At 43.6% G+C, this 17,231-nt stretch overlaps 1 protein-coding gene across 1 annotated transcript in view; it reads right to left on the bottom strand.

Annotated features, from left to right (window-relative positions):
- Positions 1-17,231, bottom strand: part of LOC118792727 (lethal(2) giant larvae protein homolog 1-like) — a 49,501-nt gene that overhangs the window by 28,124 nt on the left and 4,146 nt on the right. Inside the window, exon 3 of the mRNA XM_036550638.1 lies at positions 1,427-1,508. Within this exon, the coding sequence (XP_036406531.1) occupies positions 1,427-1,508 (82 nt within the window). The remainder of the gene's footprint in view (positions 1-1,426; positions 1,509-17,231) is intronic.

The following is a 17,231-nucleotide window of genomic DNA, read 5'->3' as shown; positions in this document are numbered from 1 at the left end:
TCATACTAAATTCCATACTCCATTCCTTTTGATTTTCACACTGGGGTCTCATATTTAAATATCAGTCAAACCATATTATCAGTCAGAATACCAGTCAAACCATATGTAGACAAATAACCTCCATAGTAACTAAATATTCAGCCCATTAACCCATATGATTCAATTTGAGCTCAAATTTCCCCGTGCTTAGTTCCTCATGTACACTACCACTGAATCAAAAGTGACAATTCAGTCCTGGCAATAAAATTAATCAAATAAAAACTGACCGACTCTGAAGACTGGCTTCAAATATAAAGGTCAAATCAATTATTTTCTGTTTGAATCAACTATGAAGTGTACAGAACATTTCAAGACAAGCACACAAAGGACCCAAATTGACACTGGAAGGAAAAGGCCAGTGCTACGGCAGATGCATGCTGACAGTGCCTGGTTCCAATTATTGACGCCTCAATTCCTAGCACTTGCATGGGGATGGAAGATGGGCTATCACTTAAGGTGCTCTCATTAACAATGCACTGAAGAAGCATTTTTAAAATTACCACAGCGTACACTACTGCAGTGGAAAACTCTCCAGGAGAGTCCCACTTTATTCGATGTGCACCAGCATGCATCATTAATTCCTCACAAGTGAACAGGGAGCGTTGATTCCCAAAACGTGAAACCTGCTGTTATCTAATGCATCACGCAGTCCAATCACAAAGACCATATGATTTGATGCGTAGATTACTCTGTCTAGAACACTACTAACACACCTGATAAACTACTTATCAATCTTTAAACTCATCTCAGGTCATCTGAGGTCTTAAAGGCAATACTGCTGTCCAATTTCATTGGTCAGTAGACAATTACACCTTCATTGTAAAGCAATGGTCAGCCTCACATTTGAGTTCTGCACCTGCATGCCTGTCTTAAATTGCACTGTCAGCAATAGACAACTGGGCACTATGACTATTTTCATAACTCATAAATTTAATTTAAAAAAAACTGCCTCAGAGTATAGGGTGCATGTACTTTAAGAGTATGAGCCTTTCTGTGGTTAAAATGACTAAAGTCATATGTGCTGAAGGCTTTCCAGGCTTTATATTTCAGTGGTCATTGTTGCTGTTGTGCAACGATCTCCCGCTCAGACTAACTAAAACTATTTGGCAAGTGATGCAATTCACCGTTTGCTTCAGCTGTTCCACTGAAAACTAGCAATTAGCAAAGGAGCTGGTTCTAAAAACAAAACAGAGAACCCTTGAGGAGCTTCTTCACTGCAGCAGCTGTCAGATCCTCCTGTGCTGGAGAGAACATCAAACAGATGGGAGACACGGGACCCACCACCGGCAACAGTCAAGCAGATCACCAGTACTTTGGCAGAGACTTCTTAAAGAAAACAGAACAATTCTGGAGGGAACAGTTCTGTTAAAAGTAGGGAAGGCACTACCTGCCCCGGCAGGAAATGCATCTGTGTGACGGTGGCTGTGTCTTTGTGCAGTCCTGTAAATTCCACCCCAGGGGCTCCATAACTGGAAGATCATGGTCAAGGAAGCGGTCAAACACTGTGAATATACACAATGACGGGGACAACAAAGGTTTGTGCATGGCCTACAAATTATTGTGCATGGCCTATCTCCATTCTCCTCTACAATCACTGATCCCCAATTTACCTGCCAAACAGTACTATGTCACACATAGAAGATAGTGCAGTTCCCGCTGTCTGATATGCTGGAGGATATCCCTACTAGATACTAGATGATGTTACGCAGTACATGAAGCCACAACAAAAGGGAATCCTCATCAGTTCTGACCCCAAATAGTCCTAGACCAGCAGCTCCCCTCCCTCCAAGACAATCCCTCCAACACAACACAATACTCAGTGATGCACTCTGGGATCAGGATGTTTACATCACCCCGGTTTCGGTTTCTGGTTGTTATTCCATTTCGGCATGCATTGTAAATATCCATGTTGTCATGGCCAATTTAATGGCCCCTTGATTGCTTGCTCCCTACCCTTCCATAAACTCTGCTTGGTATGCAGACTCCCCAGCCTGAGGCAAATCCACATTACAGCAGTAAACACAGCTACAATTTCATCCTCCGTACAAACAATATCAAGGATTCAAATCTAAGCTTGATGCCATCATAATTACAGTTGATGAGGTATAACCTTCATTAAACATGTTTGCAAGCAGCCAGAACATATACACAAATAATGACAACAGTGCTGCGAGTATCCTTTAGAGGGAGAGTGATTCTTTAGGGCATTACAATGGTCTCACAAGAAGCCAGTAAAAAGTGGATAATTCATGTCAGGAAATGTCAAATTTAACACAAATATGTTCAGAATGCAGTCACAAAAATGACTGAAATAAATATGATTGATTCAGGGGAGAACACTCTTTCCTAAGATTGTGTAACCACTGTGGCTTAGTTCTGGGAAGAACCACTTCACTTTGAATAATGATGTAACCAGCGAACTCCTAATTACTGCTGCAGCGCTATGACCGAGTACCGTACCTCATACATCCTCAGTTTGCCGAATGGCCCTTGCATGGAGACAGACAGAACTTTATCTATTTCAGTCAAACTTTTTAATGATAGAATGTTATTATTTCCATGAAATAATGGTTAAAATTTGCATTTCACAGACTTGTTCTTGACTTAAGCTTTTGTAGGAATTCATTTTTGGCCATTTAATGATCAAACTGAACTGTACTGAGGTTTCTTATTACAGATTTGTTAACCTCAAAGTGATAACCTTTTAATCTGTAACTCGAGCAGACATCCCTAGACATCACACACTACCAAGTCCACTGCAAAAAGCTGCACCCACACTTGATATCCAAAATGACTACAACGGGGCACAAATATAAATAAATATTTGGCTCCTCTTGTGACTTAAAGCTTAATGCAGACTACAGTTGGGGCCCTATGGAATCTGTATTCTGGAGAAAGTAGACAGAATAATGGACATGAGTAGAAAAGGGCATTTCTACCCACCATCACAAATCTGCCTCCAAACACTACAGAATACATTTTTAATGAAAAGGAAAGCATCCAATTTAGAGTGGTAAGAGCCTTAAATGGTACAAATGGACCTGTGTTTTATGTCCTCTGCCAGTGTCTGAGGTCAGGGGTTCTCTCTATGAGAGGCACAATTGTAGCAACTGAAATGAGTAGCTGTCAGCAGTAGTTAGCAGATTAGCTCACCACCTTCTGTAACAATTACTATGCTCTCAAAGTGACAGCAAAGACAGGCCAACAATTCCGTGTCACATAAGTGAATGACCCGTACAAATCAGGAAACTTATTATTTGCTGGGAAGGTATTGCCTGTGAAGACCACCTAAGAGAAAGAACATACCAGCGATGTAAAGAGAAAGGAATGAGTTAGGAATTAGTGAAATGTTCTGCAGACAACTAAAATCAGATGCCAATCAGAGTCTATACAGATGGGAACAAAATCCTAGCAATGTGCTGATATGCAACAACATCACTGTCATCATCATCATCATCACCATCACCAACACTCACCTCCTTTTTCTACACTTACTGGTTTTATTGTATTGGTAGCTTTTATTATTGCAGCTAAATTATTTAACTATCAACTCTCTCAATGTATATTCAAATCATCCAAAAACTCGTTTTTTTTAAAAATGAGCCAAATAAACTTCAAAATGAGGGCAAAAAAAAAAAAAGTTTCTGAAAGCTGAAAAAAGGGATTTCACAAGGCCTTGCATGGTGCATTGCATTCCCAGGGCAATCCTGCGGAAACATTATCTGCATGTTATATTCAAGAGCTCAGCAGCCCGACAGACACTGCAGTGTCTCTGCTCAAGCACACAGACATTGCTGCCCGGTAGCGGCTCTCAGCAGAGAAATATCTGGGTTAAAGTTTGTGAACAGAGCATCCCCTACACAGAGACAAATCTATTCTGACACTGAGCTGGAGCGTAATGAACCACCAACAGTGACAACTGCAAAGAATATCAGTTCACATTGACGGGCTCCTTTACCTTACTCAAAAGAGCCATCATCTGATGCTATCAAGAGCGTGCAGCTAGAAGAGTTACATTCCATCACTTCATTTAGGCCCATTTCAAGGGAGATGGAAATTCAACAGAACTGAAACTCAAACAGAAGGGGGTACTGTCAGGGGAAGTTCTAACCATAACTACAGTAGGGGGGCAACCAGGCCTTTTCCAGGACTAGACCCTGGCAGATGGGTTTTTATACTAATTGGTTCAGCTCTTCTGGGCACAAACAAAGAAACCAACAGTTGGGACCTGCGTGCCTGGTCTGTGTGCAAACTTTCCCATGGATCCCCTCCCCACTGCACTGGGTTCGCTGTTGCCTGTAGAGCCTACCATGAGTCAGTACTGCCCAATAACCATGCAACCACCCCCATCCCAACCTGCACCCCAAAACACTCCCCTTTGTCATACTGAGGAACCAAAAAACAACCATTTCAAGTACAGGAGGCAATTTTCCACAGTTCTTTCCATGTTGAGTATGCTCCCCATTCTGACAGCCCCTTGTTATAGCATGGGGCTTCAAAGGCAGGAGCACAGCGTAAGGTTTGGAGGACAGCATAATTCATTTTAAGCTCCAATTTGCATTTGCACGGTGAATCGCTGTGCAAAAAAAAGAAAAAAGGAAAAAAAAAACAAAGAAAAAAAAAAACACAGGTCTATCAAAGCACTCTCAGAATGTAAAATTAAACCAAAAAACTACCAACTAACAAGCTGGTATTTTTAACTGAAATCAATGCCTTTTCTGAAAATAAAAAAATGCACCCTTTTTTGGCAACAAAACACGGTGCCTGCTAGCACCAAGTTTGCATGCAATGAGAAACGAGGGAAAAGATTCCAGATTCCAGACGCAGCTGGGGTGAAGCAGAGGGCATATCGTCCAAGTGGAGCTGTCAAAGATCTCGCTGTGCGGCTAAGGGAGTGTCCCCGCGTCACTCCCACTCTCACTCAGAGCACCTAGGGCAGGCTGCTGCTGCTGCAGACCCCTCACGCAGGCTCCCTGCCCACGGCCCTCCTAAAAGCTGACTCGGGCTGTAAAACCTCATGTGAACCCCTGCCGCGCTAAATGTTGCTCCAGGCTAAATGGGGGATGACGCATGTTAATCATACTGGAACACTCTTTCAATTCAATTCCACACTGGAGTGCAGAAAACAAAGAGGCCGGCTTGATGCTTTCACTCTTATTATGCTATAAAAATGTTATATGTTGTGCTATGTTAAATCTATTTTTATCCACAGTGCCGCGCTTCATCTCGCTCCAGTCCTTGGCAGAAGGGGCTTAACCAAGCCTGCCCCCCTCACCCACCCCCGATATACCCCGTGTGGGCGCATGCTGCCCCCCGCCGCTGCACAGGGAGCCGGTGCTGATCACCAGTCTGCCCTGCCCCTGATCTCCAACATTGTTCTCTTGAGAGGAATGCTAGAGGGGACAATGGTATGGGCTGCACCGTGCTGCTGAAACAGGATCTGCCCTAATCCCCACAGCGGAAGGGCTCACGCATCGGGGGCTCAGCTGGAGCTGCCCGACAGACGGGGCTGCCTCTCCCTGCCGCACAGATGTACCGTCCCTGTCAAAGGGCTCGCATGCTTCAGCATGATGTCATCGAGGCAGGATGTCAGCGAGGGGCCCTCTCCCCACTCCTTTCAGGGCGCAGGTGATACTTTATATAGTTTTCTCGTTACTGCTAGGGGCACCTGACAGAGAGAGCCACGGGGCAGCTCTGAGGGATGGTCAGGGGAGCCTGTTGGAAACCTCCATCGGCAATAACTAGCAAAACGTCCTCAGAGGAGCTGGGTGTTTTTCAGGCACTGGGGAGAATCTGTTTTTCAGCAACATGACACTATCACTACTGTTATTACTGGACTGAATATGTGATTCTCATTGTATGAGGCCTGACTTTCCTCTGGCATGCAGATTAGTGGCTTGAGCTCATTCTACTAAGGGGTGGTTTTCAGTGCATTAGAAGTTCTCTTTGCTGAGGGGCAAATGCGTAGTGATATCAGAGCCAACGCTAACCACTAAATACAACACGAATGCTCAGGCTGCTGATCAAACCAAATCATAAAGATCACTATAAATAAATGTTACCCAACATCATTCATACGTTCCAGGAAAGAATACATTTGACACTGGAGAGACAGTAAATATCAAAACAATATATATTTAGCAAACCGGACCATTCACCCAGAATCTCTATTTTTTTTAAAGATGATTGATGATAAAAGGCTACTGTACATACATGCAGATATTCAATTAAAACAAACAAATCCTACAGTAAGTATGGGGACAGTGAAAGCACTGGATACTGAGATAACAGTTTTCTCCAAGCAATGATCCTGGAGGTCCAACACAAACAGCGCAATTATTAGTTTCAAATGGGCTGCATTCTTTTGTCTTCCTAAAACCCTGTGTTGTGGGTGGCGCTGCTCCAATGTTTGTACTTTCTGCAGAAACACAAGAGGTTACAAGTAAAACATCCACCTCTCTAGAAGTTGCCGATGGTTTTGCAAAAAGTGGCTCTCATTCAGCTCATTCCTGTTTTACTAAAGATTACAAGTTCTTCACATCTACCAAAGGCATTCTGCAAGGACTCAGAGGGGGTTTCAGTGTAGTGCCCTGAGCCTTCCCTGCTGGAATGTGCTGGTGTGGATTAGCAGGAGAGCAGTGAGAAAAAACAGCTGGATCATGCAAACGTCTTTCTGACCTGCCCTGATTACTCTGCGGGTCATTAGTTATTAAGCCAGAGGGATTTAATGTTGGGAAGGCATCCACCCCCCCCCCCCCCTTCCTCACCTCAGACATTCTCTCAATAGAATCAGCATGGAAGGCATTAAATTCTACTTCACAAGTTTTCGTATCCACATGTGCAAGTTTCCAGCCGTCTCCTCCTTGATCCTAGTATTCTAAAGATGTGGAGGGAAAAAAAACCCTTCACATGGAGATTTGGTTAAGAGGAATTTTCTACGAAGATTAATGAAGTAGAGTTCATTCCAGTGTTGGGAGTGAAGATCTGTCCAGAACCTGACGCATGAACGTCTATCCGTATGTGTGTTGATATGCTTCCCATTTCAACCTCATTTCAAACTAAAAATGGATTTAGTGGAAGAGACGAGGAGAGGCAGGGAGGGAGGTGTGAGATTTCCTGTTTGTGTCTCACAGTGGTTTTGCCATGCTCTTCCCCAGCTCCTTATCATTCCCTTCTCATCTGCTCTGCTGTCAGCTCTTCAGCAAACTGGGGTCCACATGCTGGGGTCGCTGTGAACACAGCATCCACATCCCTTGCAGCTCTCTCAGGGAAAGACCTTGGCTCTTCCCACAAGAGGACAGGGGGGTCCCCAGCTACTCTCAGAACGGCAGCCAATCAAGTCAGAGTCTTCTCCACAACAGGAACAAGATGAGTTATAATTTCATATTTCAATCCGCAAACCAGAATGAACGACTCAAGAGCTCAGCTGGCAGGACAAATGAATCACAACAGCTAAAACTTTGATATTAGACACGGCATCGAGTGTACTCCAAAAATAATAAATACAGTAAACCAGGTTGTATGTAACACAATTGCTCAATTGGTCACATATAACCATCATGTATGCGTGATTAAGCTAAAGGAGCTCTGAGAAGTACAAACACACACATTTTGCCCAATGAAAATATGCAGGCCATTGGAGGTACCAAAGGGAACATTTCAATATTTTCAGATACAAAGAAAAATACTTGCTATCCAAAATGTCTATCAAGGCATATTTTGCACTTGAATAACCTCCAGAAGAGAGAGAAAAGGACATGGGTCCATTCACTTGCTGCCACACCTGTCTAAAAAACACAAGGAGTCATCACTAGCCTCAGGCTACACCGTCAGCATGGTGACCTGATAATTCTTTTCATGTCAGTCTATATTCAGCAGGTAAACAACACCTACTCTATTCGGTAGATCTCAATTATGCATTTGTCCTTGGAGTTGAGAATGCAGCAAACACATGGCTCTACTAATTGTGTTCTGGATCACCAAGGTAGGTCACATGACAATTGAAGGAGTGTAATATCTAAAGCATCTTGATGTTTAAGAATGATAACCATCATAAAAGAAGGCAGTTTAATCCAAAACTAACAAAAGATTATATCCTTGGTTCCAGAAATAATATATCTGGAAAAAATGAAACCACTGCGTATCTTTCTGGAGAAATCTTCTGTAATGATACTTTGATCTATTCAGCCATAAAAACAATATTCCACAATGTCTCGTGGCAGCCGCCTGCAGATATGTGCCTAATGATGCCGTCATTTTCCCCTTTCTGTGACTCCAACGGGGCAATAAAGCTGACATCCAAGTGAAGCAGCGTGTCTGGGGATTGAGCTCATCCATCAGGAGTCCCCACTAGACCCCAGGGCTCAGTACACTGAGGGCTGCACTGGGGCTGCTCTTACATCACATAACCAGTCCCCATCAGCCCAACAACGGGGGACAATTACACACTCAAGCAGTTATATCAAGTTAGTGAAAGATAATGCAATTTCACGGTCTGATGGTGATACATAACGGAGGCTGCGCTGAAACTCAGACGTGATTTTATACAGTTAGACCCGACGATGCCTCAGTTATATGACTGCGAGATGAGCAACACTGAATCATGGCATCACAGAGGACTGTAAACAAATACTACCGTCTGCAGAGTTCTGTGCAAGGTCCCTAAATGATCACTTCACGAGGAGCAGCAGAAAGCACAAGAATAACAGAGCAAAATCCAACTGCCTCCAGGTGACTCTTGTTTCATCCTGTTCTCAAAACAGATAAGCATCCAAGTACTTTCTACTGTCCAAAGTAAATACATTTATTCCCATTCCCTGAAAGTGAGTATTAAAGAGCTTTAGAAAATTAAGACACATTATTACAGTATCTGTTCCTAATCCATAAATTTGTAAAGTTATACTGACCCAGAGAGAAAAGGCAAAAGGGATACCTTGAATACAGTAAATCTGACACCATTTACTGAACAGTGTTGTAACTACAAACACAGATTTAAATCACACCACTCATATGACATGATGCTTTGGCTACCCGATTCTCAAAATGGATCAAAGGCACTAATTTCATATTATTCATATTATTCATAACTCTGCAGCTGTGTACTTGCATAAGGCTTTATCAACAGTATGCATCCAAATCCAAACAGTACAGCGCATTTTAAAAAGGATTGAAAATGATGTTTTATGCATGTCAACGCAGAAATCATGATGGTGATCATTCTGAATGCAGAAGAAAAACAGCAACACATCTTGCATCAATTCATTATGTGACCTAGTGCAACCACTAAGAAAAGAGGATTTTCACTGCCACGCAGCTTTGACTATTTTGCAGTCCAGGCTTTAAAGGCTCTGACCAGCCAACTTCTCCCTTTATTGTAACTCACAATGGCCCAGCACTACAGGGCTTATTTTTAATTAACGGGAGGGGCAAGACTTGGCAACCATGAATATGAAGAAAAAAAAGAAAGGAAAATCAAATCGAGATGCCTTCACTGGGACAGAACCGTTTTTATCCTCATTGACTTTCCATAGAGCCAAGTGTCCTGCTGGGCCATAGCGAATATGGAGGACTGCTTCTGAGCCCCCTGTGAGTTAATGTAGCATGTATCAGAATACTAATGGCCTATGACTGATGCCCCCACTGGGGGTTTGTTGAAGTACAGAGTGAGAGAAAAAGTTTCCTCCAACAGGGACGATGAGGGCTTTCTGAAGGGCCTTCAAATGACGAGGACTAAAATAAACAATACCAACAACCGCAAAACGTGAGATATGATGACCAAAGCAGCACTGTATATTGTCCGTTTCCTCAGCTGAATTCGGTTTCAATGGAATAGCAGGGGTTTGGATTAGCTGGTGTCCTTGTTGGGGGATAATCATATAGGGACAGTGTAAAGTGAGGACAGATTCCTCTGCTGGAAAGACAAAAACAGCCCCCTCCAGGCAGACAGCTGAATTACAGATAATGGCACCTAATGTTGCGACTTAGCCGGGAGTATTACTGATGTACAGTCAGATAGATCCTCCGGATCGCATTGGACTCTCCCTCTCAGACAACCAGTAAAAGTGCAGCAGTTGTAAATCACATCTTGGCGGCGCAGGCCCGTGCAGACTGCAGTGCCTGCAGAGTGGGGGCGGGGCAGGGGCGGGGCCCAAGGCAGGGAGGCAGAGCAAGTCGATTGAAAGCAGATGGCCGGAGCGCCGAGGGAAGATGCTGTAAACACAAATCAATAAATACAGCTGCACCAAACGCAGGCGCAGACAGAGCAAGGAGGGGGTGCTGATTCAGATCCAGGAAATCTTGGTGAGATATAGTGAAGTACTTGTCTGTGGACATCAGCCATGTCCACAGCCTCTCATCACCCGAGCTGGCAGTGGAGCGCAGATCACTCCTCAGTGAAACCATTACCCCTGCTATCAGATTTGTTTTGGATCGAGGTCCTCTCTTCTATCCACTCCTGACGCCACCCCAATTGCTGGGTAGCCAGAACCCACTGAGTGATACTGGATTAATTTTTATTTGTCTAGGAGAATTTTTTAATCTTTTCCAGCACAAGGTAGCAAATCTGATACCCATCCTCTGACTGGAAAAGTGCAAAATAAAGGGCTTGATGAAAGGAATTAAAAACTGGACTCGACTGAAGTGCATATCATTTCCATGCTCTGTCACCACATTTAAAAAGTAGACAGAACCTTACAAGATATGTGGATAATCATAAATTCTGTTGAACACATAGAAACGCAAGTTTGATTAATGAAAGAAAAAAAAAAAACAACTCAAACAAGATTTGTGCAACACACCCGCGTGTCAAACTCAATTATTCTTGCGTGAACATGAGGAAAGAAGCATGTTTGGTAACAGAGGGCGGCAACAGAATTAAGCAAAAGCAGAACTACAGTCTCATTGTTTCCCCAGCTGCGAATCATGGTGGCCAGTGGCTGGCTCTGTGGCCTTGGCCCAGACTGCTCGGCTGCCTCCCCGCGTTCAGACAAAGCACTCGATGGGCAGCGCTGCCCCGAGAGAGAACAAGCACTGGCAGGCATGCGCGGTGCGCTGTGGCGAGTACGGTCAGAGCTAAAACTCGACTTTCTGAACTCTGCTAAACAACCTCGCTCATCCTCTCTGCAGCAAGGGTGGGTTTGATCGGATAAACAAACAAGTCCAGATTAAATTCCATTCGCATGAAGAGGAAGAGAGCTGTAAACAACTGTGCTCATGGTCAGGGTGTCACACAGGCCAAACAACAGCGTGCTGTGTCGCATGGGCTGAACAACACATAGCTGTGCTACATCACAAAGCCCAAACAGCACCACACACACACTGCTACAGCCACTGATTCATATGTTCCCAGCACTTTCAGAATGCCAACGGAAAATCACATTTATCAAGCACATTCTGAAGTAGATGAGATAGAAGATGGCTATAAACACAGGTAGAGATTTCACATTTCATTGAGTTTTCCTATAATGAAACATTACTGTTTAAAAGACTACACTGTTTCAAATCAAAGATGAAAGTGACACACGACATTGGCAATACAAATCTTTTTAGGAGTGTAGTGACCTGCCAATATTCTTCCAATTTAGCTGTTATCTAACAAAGGCATGCAGGGTATCTTTTGATAGAGATGTACAACAAAAGCACAGATATTGTACTTCAGCAAATGAGTAGGTGCACTCAGAGGATCATTCTTTCAGTATACTGGTTCATGGGGGGTTAACCACCAAAGCCAGTTCACTCCTCCGTAAAGCCAAGGCAGACAATGATGTATTGCATTTTTTCAGTGAACTTGCATGCCTCTTAGTCCGTCAATAGACTTAAATTACGCAGCTACAAAACGGAACAAGCGTAAATTCCAAGAGACAGATGTTTAATGCCCACACATTAACTGGACCCTCAAATGGCGAAACAAAAAGGCATTGCTGTGGCCACTGCTATTTATATTCCCACATAAGAATCCAAGTAATCTGAAAGCACATTCAATTACTCCTTACTACTCAAGAATATAGTGCATCCGTATGTTGAAAATCATTAAATTCATGAGCTGCAACACTGCCTGATAAAGCAAGCAAACAACCACAATACGGCAGTGCCAGAGGAGGCCCACTGAAACACCCTCCATTGAGATCTCAGTGTGAAGCCTGTGCAGTAAATTCCACCCTTCTCTGTGTGAGCAAAAAGAGTGAAACGGTTCTCTCCTCCCTCCCTCCCTCCCTCAGAGGTGATTAGCCCTGATAGTGAGGGCCCCAGCACCCTGGCACAGAGCTTCCTCTTCACATCCACTGCATCGGCCCCATCAGAGACCAAAGACAAAGGGACCGGAGAGGAGACAAGCCACCCATTGTGCAGTAATGCAACACGGAGCAGCTCGGGCTCCAGTGACATCACTGTGAGGCCCGGAGGTTCTGGAGGGCCCTGCTAGCTGCTGGAGCATGGCCCACTGCTAAGCACAGACTCAGCCACCAACCTGCACAGATCCTCTGCTGCGGAAACCGCTGCATCCAGGACCTCCCAGCTCAGGCGGGGCCTTTTTTCCACCGGTGAGACGTCTCAGTGAATCGCCCATTACAAATGGACCACATACACCTCAGTCCCCTTTCTAAAACACCAACTGACCATCGTGACAAACTTCTGTCAAATATTATGAGATCACAACCTTAAATGAAGCTAATACAAAGGCCCAATCTATGCGACCTAACAACTTCTAGTTCCATCTGTTCATTTCTACATATAGATTTCAACCATTTTGCTTCACTTCAACACTAGATGGCTATTCAGAATACTTTATGCTAAAAAGATAATTCAGTACGATACATCACATTACTGTTTTTCGCCCCATTGTCACAAATCTAGTAATAGGTTTTGAAAATCATTTGGATCAGGAAACTTATTTCACTGTTTACATACAAATGTGTGTTTAGTAAGGGGCATTAAATCACTCACGCACCTCTATCTCTAGACACTGCAGTGACGACTAGGCACAGGTCCAGATCTCATTTCACACATCTGGCTGCACTCAAGTGATCCGAGTCCCTCCATGGTTGTCTGACTTTTTGCATCAGAGGAAATGCTTTATTCTGGTGTTATGAAGCATTCAAAACACAGAACTCCTGACCGCTCATCTTTAATCTGTCAATGCTGCATGGCACCCTAACCGAGCCACGGTTTTCTATTAAATACAGCAGAATCACCAGACTCCCCAGTTGCTTATGAAACTATACTGCCAGCGTTACCATTAATAAACATTAATTGTATTCGGTGTCATGGTAATTTTACAGTTAATCACACTGCCACTGTAGAGGGCAGGAAGGCTGAGGCAGAAGATTTCTCACTACTGTTTGCACTACTGGATCTACCAATCATTAGTATGTCTAATTGCGCGTTGAACTCTTTTGAAGTCTAAATGTGCTACACAAACAATTTAATTGGAGAGCTATTAACAACAATTAAGCATAAGACTCCATGTCTCCCTGACAAATGAACAAAAGCATGTATGGTAGAGGAAGAGCTTTTCAGACAATCATTGCTGAAATTAAACCTAGAGCTCATGCAGGTAATGCTCCTAATCTGAGAGGCAAGGTATTATCAACAAATCAAGAGCTGTATGTCATGAATAGCAATTTGTCATCATAGCATTGCTCAGTGAGAATTGGCTCTGTCGTCAAGTGGGGAAAAAACTTAAACAAAAAAGGACTTGAACTGATTAAATTACACCAAGGCAAACAGGATAATGCATCACATCTGAAATAACAATGAACTGCAAAAGATGCAAAGAAATGTTTCTGAGAAACTACACATAGAACCAAAGTTAGATTTCTGACAGCGGTGATGTGAACAACACAAGCATGGCATGCATTTGAGCTACATCCTAGTTATCTAGCTGCTACTGGGGTTTCCGTGGAAACCGTTTCAAAGATGTCTTTATTGAGACCAGGCCCTGCCAGAAAGCTTCCCAGGAATTTCCTCTCATTACAGAGGGTGAAGTCGGAGCAGAACAATATAGGCAGCATTCCTTAGGGGTGCACACAGCTAAGGGAGTATACACACACACACACTCTCAGAACCTTAAGAATACACACTCACTCTCAGAGCCTTAAGGAAGAATACACACACTCCCTCAGAGCTTTCAGGCAGTATACACACACTGAGCCTTAAAGGAGTATACACACACTCTCTGAGATTTACGGGAGTATAGACACTCACTCTCAGAGCTTTAAGGGAGCGCACACACACTCTCTCTCTCAGAGCCTTAAGGGAGTATACACACTCTCAGAGCTTTAAGGGAGTATACACACTCACTCCCCAAGCTTTATGTCATCAGCCATGCATGCCATTTTCACTTCTCTCCTCCTTTTGTTGTTATGACATTTTGTCTACTCCACTGCCGTAATTTGAGGTTTCAGCAGAAAGATGAGATGTTTTTAACAGCTGGGATCAACTTTCACTTAAACCAACCAGAAGAGAGGAAAATATGATTGTGCAATAGTACAATTGAAAACTTTTCATTTAAAATTTTCCTTACTGAATATTTATTCATTACGTCTTGACTGAAAACAAAATACCTGAATATCTACCACATTATGTGCAAAAACATAACACTAATGTCCACAATAACAGGCATTTGGTATTATGTGAATGACAACAAATAATACTAAATCATAAATTTTCTCTGCACAGGAACACCAAGAGGGGCTTGGCAGAACTAAAACAGGTGACCAACAGTGTCTGACCAGCAATCTGATTCTGTTTGGCCTTTACACCTCTAGCCATGGTTAATGAGGAGACTGCTCATTAATGCAGCATGGCCGAAGTCTGGGGCCAAACAGACGTTCCCCATACTGGAGAGCTCCCTGCACATGTGGCAGCAAAACATTCCCGGATAAGAGTTGGGCAGCGTGCACATGTGGTGCACGCCTTCACTTAACTCATTCTGACCTCATTCCAGTTCAGTACCACTCAGTCCTGATCACACTAAAAGGGGGAAAATATCAGCTTCGTACAGGTGCATTATCATTTTGCACATTTACATGAGTTTCTCCCCTTTCCTGCACAATGTTAACAGTGGCCTGTGCAAATATCCAGCCATCTATACTGAATACATCAGACTGAGCAACAGCAGGCAGGTTATTATGCAAATATATAGTTCTGTCCATCCACTGCAATATATTTCACTGGTGTTTGCGTGTGTAGATTGAAATAGAACACGAATACAGCAATCTCATTTTATGTGGTACTATGTTCCTTCACAATGCCATATTCTGTTGTGTAGCGCATGAACGCCCCATTACATAACCAACATCATCCAGTTTTACAAACCTGTGAAACATTTTCCCTCACATGTGACAACACCATGTGAGAAAGGAGATAAGCAAACATGAAATGCAGACTTCCAAGTCAGAGCCGCATCACCACAGGAGAAAGTGGGTAGATCCGTCTAACATTTACAAATGCTCCTCATATTCTCAACAATTCCGCACAAATACCAATGAGCACATACACCACTGACCACACCAGTTCACAGAAATCTGCAACTACATTTTGTCAGAAGCCTGCGGGACACTAATTAGCCTTACCAGTAGGTCACACAGAATAGCATGTCAGACAGAGGGAAGACAGCCTGCTCCAGACATATCCTGACCACACCCCAGGCCATGAGCTTAGACAGTGGGAATTCATCCAATTCGAACATGTTTAAGTCCAAACCCTCAAAAAAATCCTCCTCATATCTGTCCCAAAGGGAACTCAGATTCACATCCACTGTCATGTCTTTTCCCCCCCATTTTATCATACCACTCTCTCAGACATTCCTGCAAGAGTCACACGCATCAGTCAGACTGGGGTAATGCAGTACATCAGACACTAGGACACCGTCTGTAGCAGTCTTCCATTTTTCTTGACCAGGATAAATCTTCCGTTTCCCTGACTCATGCGCATCCTGGAGCTGTGCCAGCATCCTGATTGTACCAGTCTCCCTGGGACAGGCCTGGCCTTATGCACCATGCCATTCAAAGCCTTGTTCTCAGTCCTCTGACGGTTACAAAAACAGCGCTGTGTGGCTCCCTCCATTCATTCAAAACAGCCAAACTGTGCACCGCTTTGCTTCTCATTTGTTTGTGTTCAGCAATGAATGACACTATATCCCGTATGAACAAGAGAACATTTGGAAGCATTCTGCTGTCTCACTGTATTCTTACTATCATTTGTTCTAAAATCTGAAACAGTTTAGTCCGATTTTTTTTTTTTTTAATTCTATGGCATTCCTTTTAGTTCTCTTGAGGAACAGTGCACAGATCATGCTCTGGACCCTGCCAGAGCTTAAGGCAAGTAAATGCAGCTGTGTACGTTTACCCTCCCTCTGGGCGAAGAGGAGAAAAACAGATCCAACTACATTCTTTAGGAAAATCATTAAATTAATAAAAAAATAACGAATACTGAAACGAGGTGCAAATGCCACACTGCAAACCACAGGGACAGCTGAACTTTAACAACCTCTCTGGGGGTTCTGTCTCAAAGTGTAGGGATGGCTGCGGTCCAGCGGACCCACACTGCTTCACTCCAAGGACGCAATAGAGACTGAGCAACACACTGGCAGACAAGCTAGGCTGGGCCTCTGAGCAGGTACAATGCCACACTGAGAAACAGAGGGCCCAGTGGGTATTTTCGGACTACCTGCCCTCACCTAGCAAACCTCTCACCCTCTCTACGCACAGAGACGAGCCACTCAACACTGCAGCCAGCACTGAAAACAGAGTATGCCTAGAGCTTTAACAGTAGTTCATTTCCACCTCAGCGAGCTCCAGTCACAGGTGTGTCCTTTCCCACCTCATCTCCAGTTTGCAGAGATGGAGTAGACACTACACAGAACACCACCAGGTGGGTGCAGTACATTACAGCACACTGAAGGGCATACATTGTAAAGCGTCCAGACTGAGGCATTTTCAGATTCCACACGTCATTTCTTTCCTGTACCTGATTTTATCTTGCTCTTGGGAAAACAGTCCAGCGGGTGTATTTTATTTGCTTATATTAAACCATTGTACAGGTTGGAAATGTGTTTTCAAATTGAAGGGGCTGCACCATACCCTTCTCAAAAATCTCAATAATTCAAGCAAACAGCCCCCCCTCCCAACAGAGCCTTATCAGACACAAAAATATAAAGAATCCAGCTCCTGAGAACCTCAGATTGACAACCATAT

Source organism: Megalops cyprinoides, chromosome 1 (genome assembly GCF_013368585.1).
Source record: "Megalops cyprinoides isolate fMegCyp1 chromosome 1, fMegCyp1.pri, whole genome shotgun sequence".
In the NCBI taxonomy this organism is placed as follows: domain Eukaryota; kingdom Metazoa; phylum Chordata; class Actinopteri; order Elopiformes; family Megalopidae; genus Megalops; species Megalops cyprinoides.
The sequence above is the reverse complement of the archived record's forward strand: the minus strand, read 5'-3'. Positions and strand labels throughout refer to the sequence as shown.